General features: G+C 38.8%; 1 protein-coding gene across 4 annotated transcripts in view; it reads right to left on the bottom strand.

The window, feature by feature from the left end:
* Positions 1-17,435, bottom strand: part of LOC109076937 (regulatory-associated protein of mTOR-like) — a 128,326-nt gene that overhangs the window by 55,130 nt on the left and 55,761 nt on the right. For all 4 annotated transcript variants that reach the window (XM_042725671.1, XM_042725669.1, XM_042725672.1 and 1 more), the window contains exons 12-14: positions 14,786-14,889; positions 14,238-14,415; positions 12,980-13,090 (exon numbers count right to left, since the gene is read on the bottom strand). In XM_042725671.1, coding sequence (XP_042581605.1) covers positions 12,980-13,090; positions 14,238-14,415; positions 14,786-14,889 — 393 coding nt within the window. The remainder of the gene's footprint in view (positions 1-12,979; positions 13,091-14,237; positions 14,416-14,785; positions 14,890-17,435) is intronic.

Genomic DNA, 17,435 nt, shown 5'->3' with positions numbered 1-17,435 from the left:
GAAATGTCTACCAGTCCATTGTCAGTCAATACATCCAGTTTTGAACTGTCTGTCTGTTTTAGGTATGTTCTTGAATCTAATTGTGAATTGTCTGTCTGTCCAACCACTCTCAAGGAGACCAACACTGAACTTTTAGCCCTGTCAGTCATGCCCAAAGAGAGTTAATAAGCCTGCTGTATTTCCTGTTCCGGTCTTTGATGCCATAAATGCATCTGTTTCTTGTTCTGCTTTGGTGGTCTTCTGCTCCGTCTGCCCCGCCAAGGTGGTCCTCTGCTCTGTCTGCTCCACCGGTTTTGCCCTGGCTTTCTGCTTCACCAGTTCCACCAGGGTGCCCTGCGCTGCTGGCTCTGCCTCAATCCCCAGTCTTTCCACTTCCATGTGGACCTGGCCCTTCATCCCTCCCCCTGTACCGCCTCCGCTTCACCGCCCTCCTGGATTATATTGAGATAGGAGCATCTGGAAGCCGCTACTTGGGGGGGGGGGGGATCCTGTTATGAATCCTGTCCATGGACTTCTGTCTGATCGCCCCAGATGTCACTCATCCATCATATTGACTCTCTCACTACACAGACTGTTACATGTCACCACAGACTACATTTCCCATTATCCATTTCACTGATTGCACACAACTGTAACCAATCCCACACACACTATATTACACTCTGCATCATGTATTGTTCTGCATTTATCACTCCTCTAGTGTTAGCTGCTTTACGGAGTCTAGTTTCTAGTTCTAGTTTAGTCTAGTCATTTCGTGTTGCCTTGTTTCCTGATTCCTTATTCCTGCCTGTGTATTTTGGATTAACCCTTGTCTAGCCACTCGGACTCTGTTTGTACCTCGTCTGGACTATTGCTCATGCCGATCGATGACCTACACCAGCCCTAGGAGTACTCTCAGTTTTGTTTTATACATATCTGTTTGCTGATGCTCAACCTGCCTGTGTGTGACCATGTCTATGAATAAAGCTTTGCGTATGGATCCGCACGTCTCTCGTCCCTGTCGCCTCGTTACACACAGAACGGTTTGTCATATTTGAAGATGTTACAGTGGCAAATGAGCCAATGACATTGCTGCTTTTGTTTATTGGAGAAATAGGAATGTCTAGATAAAGTTGTGGCAAGGTGTTTTGATGGTGCAGCTGTCAAGTCATCTGGACTAAATGGGGTGCAGATTAAATTTAAGGAGAGGGCACCTATGGCCTTATTAACTACTATGCACATCGGTTAATAATAATAATATAATAATAATACATTTTATTTATAATGCGCTTTTCTAGAACCCAAAGCGCTACAAACAAATAAAATACAAAACTACAATAAATGCAATACAAAGTAGAAACTATAAATCATAAAATACTCATTACAGTACAACACAACAGAATATTACTGACAGTCCATAAAAGCAATTTTAAAAAGATGAGTTTTTAACAGCTTCTTAAAACTGGCTAGTGTGTGAGGATCTCTAACAGCAACGGGAAGCGCATTCCATAACCTAGTTGCAGCAACAGAGAAAGCTCTCTCCCCCATAGATTTTAATCTATAGGGAGGCTGTTGAAGAGTAAGAGAATCAGCAGACCGAAGGGAACGAGAAGGCGTATAACGGGTGACTAAGTCACAGATATAAGAAGGGGCAGTTCCATGTATAGCTTTGTATGTTAATGTTAGAGTTTTAAAAACAATACGTGACAGTACAGGAAGCCAATGCAAACTATAAAGCATGCCTGTGATATGCTGACGTGATGGAGTATATGTGAGAACACGAGCTGCTGAATTCTGGATATACTGCAGGCGTTTGATTGATTTAACAGGTAAGCCAATGAATAGTGCATTTCAGTAGTCAATCCTGGAAGTAACAAAGGCATGAATAAGCCTTTCAGCGTCAGGTGGAGTGAGGAAAGGCCTAATTCTTGCAATGTTTCTGAGGTGATGGAAAGCAGATTTTGTAATACTCTTAATGTGAGAGTCTAGTGTCAGATGAGTATCAAAAATCACTCCAAGGTTACGAGCCTGAGCAGATGGAAGTACTACACAGTCATCCATAATCATATTAAGATTGCTACCCTTGTGAATTGCCGCTGGTGTGCCAATGAGTAGAACCTCTGTTTTAGAACAATTCAGTTTTAAAAAGTTATGGTGCATCCATGTTTTTATTTCTAGCACACACTCGGAAAGAATTGTTGAGGTGAGAGTAGGATCAGACTTGGAGCTGATGTAAATTTGGGTGTCATCAGCATAAAAGTGGTACCCCAAACCATATTTCCTAATAATTTGTCCCAAAGGAAGCATATACACACTAAACAATATAGGACCCATTACAGATCCCTGAGGAACACCATGACAGACCTGTCCAAGTTCAGATTTGTTGTTTCCCAAGACAACAAACTGGGTACGATCAGTGAGGTAGGATTTAAACCAGTTTAGTACAGTACCAGTGATACCAAGTCATCTCTCCAGCCTGTTTATCAGGATAGAATGGCACACTGTGCCAAATGCTGCACTCAAATCTAACAAGACCAAGAAGGTAGAGGCTCCAGAGTCAGCTGAGACAAGCAGGTCATTCATAACGCAAACCAAGGCAGTCTCTGTACTATGTCCCTTTCTAAACCCAGACTGAAAAGGTTCAAAAAGCTTGTTGGAAGACAAGTGTGAGTGGAGTTGTGCCACAACAACACGTTCCAAAACTTTAGCAAGAAAGGGTAAGTTTGAGATAGGTCTGTAATTAGATAGATCTGACTTATCACATCCAGGCTTTTTAAGGACTGGTGTAATAGCTGCAACTTTAATCACTCATACAACCCTAACAAAAAACCGTTAGGATTTCACAAAGATCAAAATTATGCAACTAAATCAAGAGAGACACCCCTTTAGAACAGATGTTGGGATTGGGTCGAGAGTACATGTAGTTGTATTCATTGCCATCACTAATTTCAGAATACAATCATTAGTGACTATGTTGAAACTAGAAAATGCACTTTCAGGAAAACTAGGTGGAAAGATCACAGGAACTGCAGAGCAAGGTACCAAACTGATAGACTTATAGATATTTTAAATTTTTTCCATGAAGAAACTAAGAAACTTGTTACACTCCTGTACAGAGGAACAAACTGGTGACTTGATTGGTGCAAGAAGGCTGTTGATCATCTTAAAAATCTTATTAGGGTTTGCAGCACCATCACTAATGATAAATGAATAGTACTTTGTTCTTGCTGCTTTGAGTGCTTCAGCGTATTGATTCAAATGACCGTCATACATAAGCTTATGAACTGTTAAACCTGATTTCTTATATTGGCGTTCAAGCTGCCTGCTTTTCATCTTCATAGCCCTTAACTCAGTGGTGTACCAAGGAGAAGATTTACTAAATGAAACAACACGTTCTCTCCTAGGGGCTAATTCATCCAAAGCAGGTGACAAAATAGAATTATAGTGATCAACAGTTTCAACAGCTGAGTGCTCTGAGATCAGGCAGGAGAGACTGTCAAAATTAAGATTCTTGACATTTCTAAAACTAATGACCCTTGTTTGAGTACCACTTAAAAATGTAACATTTAAATTAAAAGTGAGAAGCTTATGATCACTGATACACAAGTCACTACTATCTAGTTGATCAATGTCCAGCCCAACAGAACATACCAGATCAAGTGTGTGACCTTTATTATGAGTGGGAAATTTCACATGCTGAGTCATGTTAAAACAGTCTAATGCATCCATGAAATCAACTGTTAGATTACTATTAGAGTTATCCACATGAATATTAATGTCTCCAGTCACAATCATTGCTGGACAAACAGCACTAAGAGATGTAAGTAGCTCTGTGAGTTCAGTAAAAAACAGAGGATTTGGTTTTGGAGGTCGATATATGAGCACAATAAGGACAGGTGAGACACCGTTCACTTTAAAAGCAATGCACTCAAATGATGATACACAGGGAATGGTAATTTCTGTGACAGATATATCAGCTCTGTAGATAACAGCGAGACCGCCACCTTTACCACTTAGACGTGGCCTCTCAGTATATGTATATCCCGGTTGAGCACTCATATTTAAGTTTATAAAATCATTTGGCTGGTGCCAAGTCTCACAGATACAAAAGAAGTCCAGAGCATTGCTCAATATGATATCATGAAGTACAGCAGTCTTATTATTCAGTGAACGAACATTTAGATGTGCAAATCGAGCAGTTTCAATTCGCATTTTCTGATGAGTCAGTTGCGGATAATACAGGTTTGCATGGCAAACACCACGTAGAGAACGTTTTTGTGTTTCAGAGTCCTTGGATAGTGAACATAAAACTTTAATGCCAGTCCCAGTAGTATGAACATTCCGCCGCGATCCTCTGTGTAAATATTTCGGCCGACGTAAAAGCCGACATGATTTCAAGGTCTTTTGAACACAGACGGGAAGTAAATAATGTTCCAGTAAGAGAAGTTCAGCAAAAGAGTACCTTATCATGATGAAATCCAACTGTTGTTGAAGGACCTGCTCTCCACGAAGCCCAGACCGGGTCAAAATAATGATGATAATGATGATGACAGTGCAAAGCAAAGGAATCCGCATGATAGGAGCAGCAATATCCAAATTGAGTCACTTGAAATAGAATCCAGACGCGTTGTTATCACACCGCAGCATATAAATGGCTATCACACATGCCGCAGCGTTCCCAGTCAGCAGGATCAACAATCCCACGATGTTGTGCCCAAAACCACGAGAAACTCCACAGTAGAACTCCAGTGTCGATAAAACAGCATAAAAATACCAAATAATAAAATCTCTACTATTTGAAAACAAACGAATGAGGTAATAAATTAAAATACAGACGGAGAAGCGGCAGCCAACGTGCGCCAGCGTTCTCTCCACCGGAAGTATGGCATCTCTCCATTATAGACGTTCTGAATTTAAATTCAAACTTCTAAATTAAACTTAAAACTTCTAAAAAAAACTTCTAAATTAAAGTTCTAAATTCAAACGTTCGGTTGAATTTAGTACTGACTCAAGGGGACCTAGCTGCATTTTTCTCCAGATCCCCTAATCACGGCATTAGACATCGAGATTGGTCAGTCTTTGAGAAGAGTGTCCTAAAGAAGCTGTTTCACCACATACTGGAATTTCATGATGAGCTTGATGAGGACTGTGTTGTGCTGTTGGATTTAACGCATGTCTGGATGATTATGTTTTTTGCTTCACATACTTAATGGGATTTTTGAGCATTCACATGAAAGTGAAAAAGTGAAAGTGACGTGACATACAGCCAAGTATGGTGACCCATACTCAGAATTCGTGCTCTGCATTTAACCCATCCAAAGTACACACACACAGCAAACACACACACACACTGTGAACACACACCAGGAGCAGTGGGCAGCCATTTACTATGAGCCAACCTCACACAATACATTATACAAGACCCTAACCCAAAACCACATCAGTAGTAGTAAATCTCACACAATACATGAACCCACAACCTTGGGGTTAGGAGTCAAACTCTCTAACCATTAGGCCACGACTTCCCCACGACGTGCTTTTTGCAAAACTACAGAAAAAACATTGGATGTACAATTCTGTATGGCAAGAATAAAGGAGTTTTAATCCAATTTGATGAGATCTACAAAGCCACTGCGCGCATCTCATGCACTCCGAGTGCACAGAGAGGTCTAGAACAAGGAGAACTTCGTGGATACTCCAATCAATTCCAAATAAATGTTCTGGACAACATTCTCTGCCAGATATGGAATAGATTTCAAGACCATGAAACATTTATGCTTCCCTCCTCGATATCCAGCAGATTCAGATGGTTACAATTTATTTCGATAGTCCACTTTAGACATTCTTCTAACTATAAGTAACTTTGTAACTACATGTCAACTACATGAAACATTAACTAATATACTAACTAATTCTTATTAATTTGCAAATACATGTCTACTAACTCTCAGAGTAGACTATTAGGGTAGGTTTAGGATTAGTGTTAGGGATAGGTTTAGGGTTAGTATAAGTTGACAATAAGTTGACAAAGAAAGTGTTAGAAGATATTAAGCAGACAGTCTACTAATACTCTACTAACTGCTATTTGACATGTAGTTGCAAAGTTACTTACTGGTAGTAGAATGTCTAAAGTGGACTATCGAAATAAAGTGTTACCTTTCAGACATACTGGAAAAAATTCCTGCATACAGCATTCTCCAGCTTAACGCAGAGTCAAAGAACACTATTCAATCTGTCCCGGGTAAAAAAAGAACTGACTAATGTATGCCATGACTGATTTAAAAGGCAAAAGTTCAGCTGATCTCCTTGATTTCCTCCAGCAGAAAAATCTGGATGAGGGCATGAAACAGCTGTACACATTGGCTGGTTCTGGTTCACTGGTTCTGTCGAACGGACATTCTCAGCCCTAAAGTGAATTAAAACAGACTCAACTTTCAGCATTTGCCTCCATGGCGATAGAAAAGGACTTATTGTTGCAACTGAAACACACAAATAACCTGTACAACACAGTGATTGAACTCTTCTTGAGGAAAGGAGGCAGGAATTTGTGTACAAATAATCAGTAGGCTAATTTTGGTGAGTTTAATGCATTTTATTTAGTAAGCAAATAATATTTGTAAAATGTACATAATGTTAATAATATAACTTTTTATGCAGTATTACCACTTATAACACTTTGTATTATATTTAAACTACATACTGTCAACTGAAAGTAATTATGTCATACTTATATTCTTCAAAACAGTAAGCTTTTTCAAGAACCATTTATGCTTGATCTTTTCCACAAAAACACACAATTTGCCTTCATTTCAAATCCCTGGGAAAACCGTAATCCCCAGGGTGGACTGTTTCTTTTTTTGTACTTTTATTAGTATCAGAAATAAAAAAAAGCTATAAATACTGTTCAGTTTCTTGCACAGACCGATCGTTTTGAGTCTTTACACATCACTGTATCATCACAAGCCGCAGGGTTTAATTTGGATTTTTCTGTGCATGTTTTTTTTCCTCTCATAGATTCTGTGACCATTGAAAAGCATTGTAGACTGAGAGACTGCAACGGCTGAAGTAAAAAAAACAAACAAAAAAAAACCACATAATTTGTGTTCTACTGAAGAAACAAAGTCACCTACATCTTGGATGCCCTGGGGGCAAGCAGATAAACATCAAATTTTAATTTTTGGGTGAACTATCGCTTTAAGAGGTGGAATAATTCAGATGTATGTAAACACATACATCTGCTTATCTCGCAGTATGAAAAAATTATTAAAGGTGACTAACACAACATAACGGCAGCAGGGGTCACCCATAATTCATTACACAACTAATAAACTGTTAATTCTTCTGAAATACATAACACATCAAACAGTTTTGATGCTATATTGATTATGTTGCTAGGGGTGGTTGCTAAGAATGTTGCACAGTGACACACAAAACCTTTAGGTGTTATGTATATATTAGATTGCATATGCTCTTTTTTCTTGATGTTTTATGTTGTTTTGTCTCCAAAACATTATTGATTGTTAATGTGCTTTGTTCTCTTGCAGTAAACATGAGGTATACTGTACTACTCTTAGTTCTGTGCCACAGGCTGTGTGTGTTCCTCACTGATCAAATACTGATGCGATGCATATACTGCCTCAGGACTGGACACAAATCACACACACACACACACACACACAACACCCATGTCTCTGCTTAAAGACAAAGAACAAAACAATACTCTCATTTGCACATAATAAATACAAACAACAGCTAAATATAGTCCTTTCCTACTGAAATGCTGTGGAGGTGCTGAGTAGAAGTCACAGTATTAGATGATATTACCATGGTCCTGAAGGATCACCATTTTTATACATCATGGTACTACATAGTACACCATGGAACATGTCCAAATAACATGGTAGAAACATGGTACTATTGTTAGTGTGTGTTTTAAATATTGGTTTATGGGACAGCATAATGATTACTGCAGGAGCAGCAGTTTTATATGTGTGTGAGGGAGTCCTCTCTGGGGACAATGCATATTGCCAGCTCTAGTTTGGCTGGGAACAGGCAGAAAGGGTTTTCTCCTCTTTTTGAAATAAAGAAAAACGGGTGAATAAAAACTCTCTTAGGAGAACTATCACCATGGAAACAGAACAACTGGCGTAACTTTTACTGGGTCACAAAATCTTACCTCACTGTTTTCTCACCTAATGTGGGTCCTTAAAATCTGCAAATGTAACGGAGGCCAGTGAGTAGGTGCTGTGCAGGTAAAACCTCACTCCCCTGATCTCAAGAGATGCACTAGTGACAGACGCTAGTGGCTGCAGTCATTTAGCCTCCTTGTTAGTGTGTCCGCCTCCCATGCCGGAGACCCGGGTTCGAGGCCCACTTGGAGCAAGTACGAGGTGTGGCGGCGAGGACCCGGGAGAGAGGGGTTACACATACACGTATGTCATGTGCACTCTGGACTCTGCCCCACTTTCTTCTTCTTACACCCATTCTCAATCTCATTAACAGAGTGTTTGGACCAGATCTGAAGAGCAATTGCATCACAAAGGTGCGACAAAAGGCTGTCCTAATTCAAAGGCTCCTTAAAATGTGGCCTGGAAATGCACCCTTCGTTTCTCAGGCAATGAAGACTTTAACAGATGGCCCCTTTCGCAGTCTACCCTACCCTACATGTAGAATCCATTGCGTGCCAGTGACGGCAGGATTTTTGAGAGAATTACACTTTTAAATGTAAGTACTGGGTTTCAACTTATTCGAATATCTAACTGTACAAAGTAAAAAAAAAAAAGAAAACTTTAAAGCAGTTAAAATGTTGACTTGTATTGTACTAAGATGCAGATTTATATAGTTTACAGTCTTCGTTTTTTACAGAAATGGACCAAAAGTGAACATATTTAGACAGGCTGTGAACATTTTGTTTTCTACCAGTTTAATATCACTTTCAAAAAAGTCCTGAACAAATGTTACTGTCGTCAAACGCAGCTGTCACAGTTGCTAGGCGACAAGATCAATCCTCTGTAGGCTAGAGAGTCCCTTTTAATGTTTGCGACTGGTGTTTGGTCGGACTGCCTACTCGGCATCCTGTTGCTGTCAGCCCCTTGCTTCTACACTACTTCCCATCATACTGGCTCTGCTTTGGTATGGTGGTTGGCTGCATTATCCAGTTTCTGTTAGCATTAACTTCTGCTTCTATACTGTTCAGTGCTCATGTAAGCCCTGTCAGTTTAATGTGGCTGACTGCTGAAGTCTCCATAATATGTTGGAGGGTTCCTGCTGCAGTGCATGTGGTTTAGTCTGAACATCACCCAGAAATATGCTGCTGTCTTGTTCCTTGTTGATTTGTCTATGTTTTTGTTTTGTATCCGTTTAATTTTGCTTTCATGCATTAGTTGCTTTTCCTTTGCTTTTTTTTTTTTGGATGGTTAATCTTGGCTTTATACTTTAACATCTGTTTATATAAGGCCTCATCAGCCTCTATGAATGCCTGGTGAACTTATTCATTCAGATTTATCATCTGATTGTTTATTTTCTTTTTACCTGAGTGTGTATTTCATTCCGTGTGTATTTCATCTTTTAGTTTATTAATTTGATTTATTTATTTATTAAGTTGTCTTTTTGAACCAGTTGTTGGAAATTGTTTTTCTTTTTTTGTGTGTGTACTTGATTTTGTTAGAAATTGAGGTTAAGTTAATATTATCTTCATTTCTTTATATTCAGTGTGAATTAGTGTGCTGGTGTGTGGTTTATTAAGTTGATTTGGTTTATCTAATTACAGGTGCTATGTGTCCAACAAAAAGCAGGGAGGCAGATTTTCCACACTTGTGTGGTGGTGGTGCTGTCTTGTCACCGTGTGCAGTATCGTGCCGTGTCGATCACCAAGAGTAATCTCACTGGGTATTGTGTGAATGTGTGCACTGATAGTGTGTGATAACTGAAATTATGCTTCTTTAGGAGGTGAAACCAGTTGGCCACAGCCCTGTAAACCTTTTTGTGTGTGTGTTTATTTTGGAGATCAGAAGTAAGTAGTAATTTATTAATTGAATTAATAAAACAAAATATATTTCTGAACCCACGTCTCTTGCTCATTTATTTAGTAGAATTGAACCTGTGTTGCCTTGAGTAGCACCTGAGGGTGCGTAGTATTTCCCTGGGTGCAAGTCCTAGGATGGCGTAGTCATCTCTCCAGTGTAACTGTTTCTGTTGCCCAATGCCACTTTGCTACATTCGCAATCGTTGTCTGAATGCTGTTAAGCTAAGATCCTTAGCTGTAGTTCCTTGTTTACAATACTCTGTGGGAAGAGAAAGACTGTTACCTGTTGATACTTACCTCTAATGCCAAGATCCTTAGTTGTACTCCCTGCCGCTGTGGATATACCTTCTGTTCCCTGTAAGGAGAAAGTGACTATGACCTGTTTTGATGAGCCCTAGAGAGTGATCCCCAGTGAAGACCTCGTCTTCTATTGCTTTGTCTGTTATTACAGATTGTTTGATATGTACTGAGTATCTATGTATTTTTAACCTAAATCACAGCAGGTTTTAGGTTAAATCTTTAGGTCCATCTGTGAAGGACGTAGTCTGTCAAACATTCACAACTGTTAGCCAATCATAGCAGTGGGCTTTTACTTCCGAGTCTACAATCCGCCATGCCTATTCAAACAGAGTGATCGGATGAGGGTGGTCAAAACAGGACAGAAAATAGCCTAAAACTTCTAAATTATGATGTATTTTAATGTAAAAATCCTGATAACATTACTACCTCCTGCCAGGCTCTGATTTCTCATGTGTATTCACCTTTTGGATTGTTATTCTGGATCTGATGCTTGCTTGGCTTTCACTTCTCCTAGTGTCCTTGCTGGTAAAGGTAGTCACAGACTCAGTGCTCTGCCTTGTTTTATATATACAGGTGCTGGTCATATAATTAGAATATCATCAAAAAGTTGATTTATTTCACTAATTCCATTCAAAAAGTGAAACTTGTATATTATATTTATTCATTACACACAGACTGATATATTTCAAATGTTTATTTCCTTTAATTTCGATGTTTATAACTGACAACTAAGGAAAATCCCAAATTCAGTATCTCAGAAAATTAGAATATTGTGAAAAGGTTCGATATTGAAGACACCTGATGCCACACTCTAATCAGTTCATTAACTCAAAACAACTGCAAAACCTTTAAATGGTCTATCAGTCTAGTTCTGTAGGCTACACAATCATGGGGAAGACTTCTGAATTGACAGTTGTCCAAAAGACGACCATTGACACCTTGCACAAGGAGGGCAAGACACAAAAGGTCATTGCAAAAGAGGCTGGCTGTTCACAGAGCTCTGTGTCCAAGCACATTAACAGAGAGGCGAAGGGAAGGAAGGAAAAGATGTGATAGAAAAAAGTGTACAAGCAATAGGGATAACCGCACCCTATAGAGGATTGTGAAACAAAACCCATTCAAAAATGTGGGGGAGATTCACAAAGAGTGGACTGCAGCCGGAGTCAGTGCTTCAAGAACCACTACACAAAGACATATGCAAGACATGGGTTTCAGCTGTCGCATCCTTTGTGTCAAGCCACTGTTAAACAACAGACAGCGTCAGAAGCGTCTCGCTTCAAAAAGGACTGGACTGCTGCTGAGTAGTCCAAAGTTATGTGCTCTGATGAAAGTAAATTTTGCATTTCCTTTGGATATCAGGGTCCCAGAGTCTGGAGGAAGAGAGGAGAGGCACACAATCCACATTTCTTGAGGTCCAGTGTAAAGTTTCCACAGTCAGTGATGGTTTGCGGTGCCATGTCATCTGCTGGTGTTGGTCCACTGTGTTTTCTGAGGTCCAAGGTCAACACAGCCGTATACCAGGAAGTTTTAGAGCACTTCCTGCTGCTGACCAACTTTATGGAGATGCAAATTTCATTTTCCAACAGGACTTGGCACCTGCACACAGTGCCAAAGCTTCCAGTACCTGGTTTAAGGACCATGGCATCACTGTTCTTAATTGGCCAGCAAACTCGCCCTGACCTTAACCCCATAGAAAATCTATGGGGTATTGTGAAGAGGAAGATGCGATATGCCAGACCCAAGAATGCAGAAGAGCTGAAGGCCACTATCAGAGCAACCTGGGCTTTCATAACACGCCACATTGCTGCAGTAATTCAGGCAAAAGGAGCCCCAACTAAGTATTGAGTGCTGTACATGCTCATACTTTTCATTTTTATACTTTTTAGTTGGCCAAGATTTATAAAAATCATTTCTTAGTATTGGTCTTAATTTATATTCTAATTTTCTGAGATACTGAATTTGGGATTTTCCTTAGTTGTCAGTTATAATCATAAAAATTAAAAGAAATAAACATTTGAAATATATCAGTCTGTGTGTTTTTTTACTATAGAATTTTTTTACTACACTTTCTATGGCACATTTACTATAAACAACTATAGTATTTGTTTTTCACAATTTACTATAGTACCTTTACTATAGTATGGTTCAAATAGTATTTACTATAGTATTTACTATAGAAATTTTACTACATGTTCTATAGTAAATTTACTATAATATTTTTTAATGTGGAGAGGAGCTCCGGTTCGAATCCTGTGTAATCGCGGTTTGACAAAGCAGTTCAAATCTGCATATAAGGAAGTTGAAATGTCACGGTTGCATCAACAAATATGTTTTTATATCAGTTTTGCATTTGTTAACACTATTGGGTAGGTTTAGGTTTAAGCCTTAAGTCCCATGTAAAATATCAGAATAGCAGGTTTTATGAAGAACAGGAGAGTTTTCCAGCCCTGTGCAGATAAAGAACAGGATGAACAAAACTAGCCAGCACATAACAAACCAAACCAGCAAACCAGTGTTCACTAATAAATTGTTGTGTTAGCCATGGTGTTGAGAGATATGATAGCATATGGGACATGTATTATAATCACATTCACAGTTGATATCAGAATGACATTAAATGCTTTTCTCTTCGTGTGTTTTTCACCTCTTTCTCTCTTCTGATCCTGAAGCACTCACCTTCATGATGGGCTGAGCAAAGTATTTGGCACTCCAGTCACAAAGACCCGTCTGCAGACTCACACTGATGAAGCTCCTGTGAGCGGCGGTCTCATCTTCATCCTCAGCAGTCTGAGAAATACACAGACAAATGACAACATGTAACTGAATTGGCAAAAGTTATTACATGACAACAACAAACAAACAAAAAAACAAACAAAAAAAAACAGCATGAGTCATGAGCATTAATCATTGAATTTAGTTTGAAATCAGTCTTATGCACATCAGGACTGCATTTATCTGTAAAAACAATATTATTGTGGATTATTATTGCAATATAAAATAACCTATTTTACTATATACTTTAAAAGGTAATGTATTCCTGTGATGGCAAAGCAGAATTTTCATCAGTCATTATTCCAATCTTCAGTCACTAGCTCCTTCAAAAATCTTTCTAATATGCTCAAGAAACATCTCTTATTATTATAAATGCTCAAACAGTTAATTTGAATAATTATCGAGTAACATGTAACTTACTATTATACATATTTTATGGAAACTGTTACTTTTTTCAGGATTTTTTGATCCAAAAAAAAAATTATTGATCAAAAGCACAGCATTTATTTAAAATGGAAATTAATGGAATTTAATTCATCCTTGCTATATAAAAGTAAAAATTTATATATAAAAATACAAAAGTGACAATATGTAACTGAATCACCAAATAAACCCTGACAGGGTGTTTAGGTCTTGTACAATGACCTTCTGACTGTGCTTTATTCTGCTTCTTATGCAACTGTTTGTCAAAAGTCAGTTCATTGTTGATTTAGTGATGTCATCATTCAGCTCAGTTCAGTTCTTTTCAGTTATATGAATATGAAATATTAATTTTATTTTAAATGATTTCATTATTATTTATTTTTAGTTATTTACAAAATGTAAAAACGATTAATTTTTTTTTAAAATATTTTTATTTATATTGTTAATCCATAGTCCCTATTTTCTGTCATCCAGCTCTTTATGTGTTCTATGGGTTTCTTGTACATCAGAGAAATGTTCTTCTTTAATTGAAGACTACTGAGGTTCTAGCCATCTAACAAAGGTTTTATGCTCTATATAAAATGAATACTGAAGGCATCCAAGGCATTGGACACTGTCTGAGCCATAAAATAGGAAAATCATATGGATGCAAAATACAGTTTTCTGAAATCATTTGACATGTCAAATAGACAGTACAGCTGGTGGATAGATCTGTGGGAAACCAATATCACTGTTTTACCTGATCAGGGCCCTTGTCAAACATCTTCCTGGTGCGTGGGAACTGCTGCGAGTGGGGCGCCTGACTACCCAGAGTTGGTGTGTATGGTGGATGAGAGGGAGGCCCCTCTTGGACCGGCGGTTTGGGCACTTCATTTGTGAGGCTGGAGCTGGAGGCACCAGGCATAGGTGGAGATCCGCTGGAGAGAGATGAAGAGCATTTGGATCTGTGAGAAGCACTACAACACCAACAAGCATGGCCATAACACACAGATTAATGCGCTGTGAAAGAACAGAGCCAGCATGCAATGCAATGCTGCATGTTAAAACAAAATCAACAGAAATAGCCAAGCACAGCCAATAAACATATTCCAAAAGGAGCAGGATCCTGTTTAATAAAAGCAAAGGAGAGTAAAATGAAAGAGAGAGCATCAAAAGAGAGATGCACAAGCTATTACATTCTGCTTTGTCACCTATTATTTAAAAAAAACAAAATCATTCCAGGTGACTATACGGTCCTGATGCTGGTTTTAAACAGATGAAATACATATTTAAGTATTTGTAACTTACCCTGCTTGATGTATGAGTGTTCCTTTGCTGGTGGGGCTGGAAGGTGCTGATTGGGTCAGAGATCCTGAGTCCAGAATCCTCTGTGTACGAGCATTGATGGTGGCCTGATGTGAGAAGCAGATGCATAACAAAAATGCCTAAAATGTCTAAAAAATTACATCACATAGTGCATCACATAGTCCTGAGTACATCAAAAGCAGCAAAAAATCAAGAAAAACCTACTTTAACAGTCTAAATTTACCATCTACTGTACCTGTACAACAGTGACTACTGTTCCATTTAAAAGTTTTGTAAGTGCTAGAAAAAAAGAAAGAAAACTTTCTGGTGGCTCCGTAGTATTGTAAGTAAAATGTAGTAAAAGTTAATGTATGCAAATAAAGAGAATGCATCGTTGTTTGAGCTGCAATCCTAGAGACAAAAGTAACAGCAAAACTCTTCCCCATAACTATAATCGCAGCCTAAAAGGGTAAAAATCTGAAAATGTGCTGTTTATAAAAACACAGCAAGTTGACTTATCTGCATCATCTAAATCTAGTTAACAACCCCATCCTCTCACTGCCATCTGGAGAGATGGTCTAATCTGATGTATATGCTAAAACCTGCTGGTAAGCGAAAGAGAGGTAGATTTATCATGATTGAGTAGATGGAAATAAAGTTATTATGTGTTTGGGCTGCAGATCAAACATTAAAATGATGGCGTTTGTCTCCCACAGATTCATTAAGTTAAAAAAGAAAATAGATATGAATATTGAAAAGATATGATATGGATTACTGAAATGTAAACAATAATATAAAAGCGGGTTTTGTTCAAAGTTACTATTATCCACATAGATCTTTGATATGAATATTTTTTGGTAATTAAATATCGCCAGCCAAAAAGTAACTAGTAACTACAGTCGTGGCCAAAAGTTTTGAGAATTACATAAATATTAGTTTTCAAAAAGTTTGCTGCTAAACTGCTTTTAGATCTTTGTTTCAGTTGTTTCTGTGATTTACTGAAATATAATTACAAGCACTTCATACGTTTCAAAGGCTTTTTATCGACAATTACATGACATTTATGCAAAGAGTCAGTATTTGCAGTGTTGCTGGTGTCAGTATTTGCAGTGTTGGCTTCTTTTTCAGGACCTCTGCAATTCGACTGGGCATGCTCTCAATCAACTTCTGGGCCAAATTCTGACTGATAGCAACCCATTCTTTCATAATAACTTCTTGGACTTTGTCAGAATTAGTGGGTTTTTGAGTTTCCAGGCCATGGACCCAAAATTTCAGACCACAAGTTTCTCAATGGGATTAAGATCTGGGGAGTTTCCAGGCCATGGACCCAAAATTTCAACATTCTGGTCCCCGAGCCACTTAGTTATCACTTTGCCTTATGGCACGGTGCTCCATCGTGCTGGAAAATGCATTGTTCTTCACCAAACTGTTGTTGGAAGAATTTGCTGTTGGAGGGTGTTTTGGTACCATTCTTTATTCATGGCTGTGGTTTTTTGGGCATTGTGGAATTGTGAGTGAGCCCACTTTGGCCTTGGATGAGAAGCCCACCCCTTGGATGAGAAGCAACCCCACACATGAATGGTGTCAGGATGCTTTACTGTTGGCATGACACAGGACTGATGGTAGCGCTCACCTTTTCTTCTCCGGACAAGCCTTTTTCCAGATGCCCCAAACAATCGGAAAGGGGCTTCATCTGAGAATATGACTTTGCCACCAGTCCTCAGCAGTCCATTCACTATACTTTCTGCAGAAGATCAATCTGTCCCTGATGTTTTTTTTTGGAGAGAAGTGGCTTCTTTGCTGCCCTTCTTGACACCAGGCCATCTTCCAAAAGTCTTCGCCTCACTGTGCGTGCAGATGCGCTCACACCTGCCTGCTGCCATTCCTGAGCAAGCTCTGCACTGGTGGCACTCCGATCCCGCAGCTGAATCCTCTTTAGGAGACGATCCTGGCGCTTGCTGGACTTTCTTGGATGCCCTGAAGCCTTCTTTAAAAGAATTGAACCTCTTTCCTTGAAGTTCTTGATGAACCTATAAATTGTTGATTTAGGTGCAATCTTAGTAGCCACAATATCCTTGCCTGTGAAGCCATTTTTATGCAACGCAATGATGGCTGCACGCGTTTCTTTGCAGGTCACCATGGTTAACAATGGAAGAACAATGATTTCAAGCATCACCCCTCCTTTTAACATGTCAAGTCTGCCATTCTAACCCAATCAGCCTGACATAATGATCTCCAGCCTTGTGCTCGTCAACATTCTCACCTGAGTTAACAAGATGATTACTGAAATGATCTCAGCAGGTCCTTTAATGACAGCAATGAAATGCAGTGGAAAGGTTTTTTTTGGATTAAGTTAATTTTCATGGCAAAGAAGGACTATGCAATTCATCTGATCACTCTTCATAACATTCTGGAGTATATGCAAATTGCTATTATAAAAACTTAAGCAGCAACTTTTCCAATTTCCAATATTTATGTAATTCTCAAAACCTTTGGCCACGACTGTAGTACTTTAGTTTTAGTAGTTTTTGAGAGGAGTACTTAGTACTTAAGTACTGTTTTGACATCGGTACGGTACTTTTACTTGTAATCGAGTATTATTTCAGCAATGTAACAGTACTTGTACTTAAGTACAAATTTTCAGTACTCTTTC

The sequence above is a fragment of the Cyprinus carpio genome, chromosome B6 (assembly GCF_018340385.1).
Source record: "Cyprinus carpio isolate SPL01 chromosome B6, ASM1834038v1, whole genome shotgun sequence".
In the NCBI taxonomy this organism is placed as follows: Eukaryota; Metazoa; Chordata; class Actinopteri; order Cypriniformes; family Cyprinidae; genus Cyprinus; species Cyprinus carpio.
The sequence above is the reverse complement of the archived record's forward strand: the minus strand, read 5'-3'. Positions and strand labels throughout refer to the sequence as shown.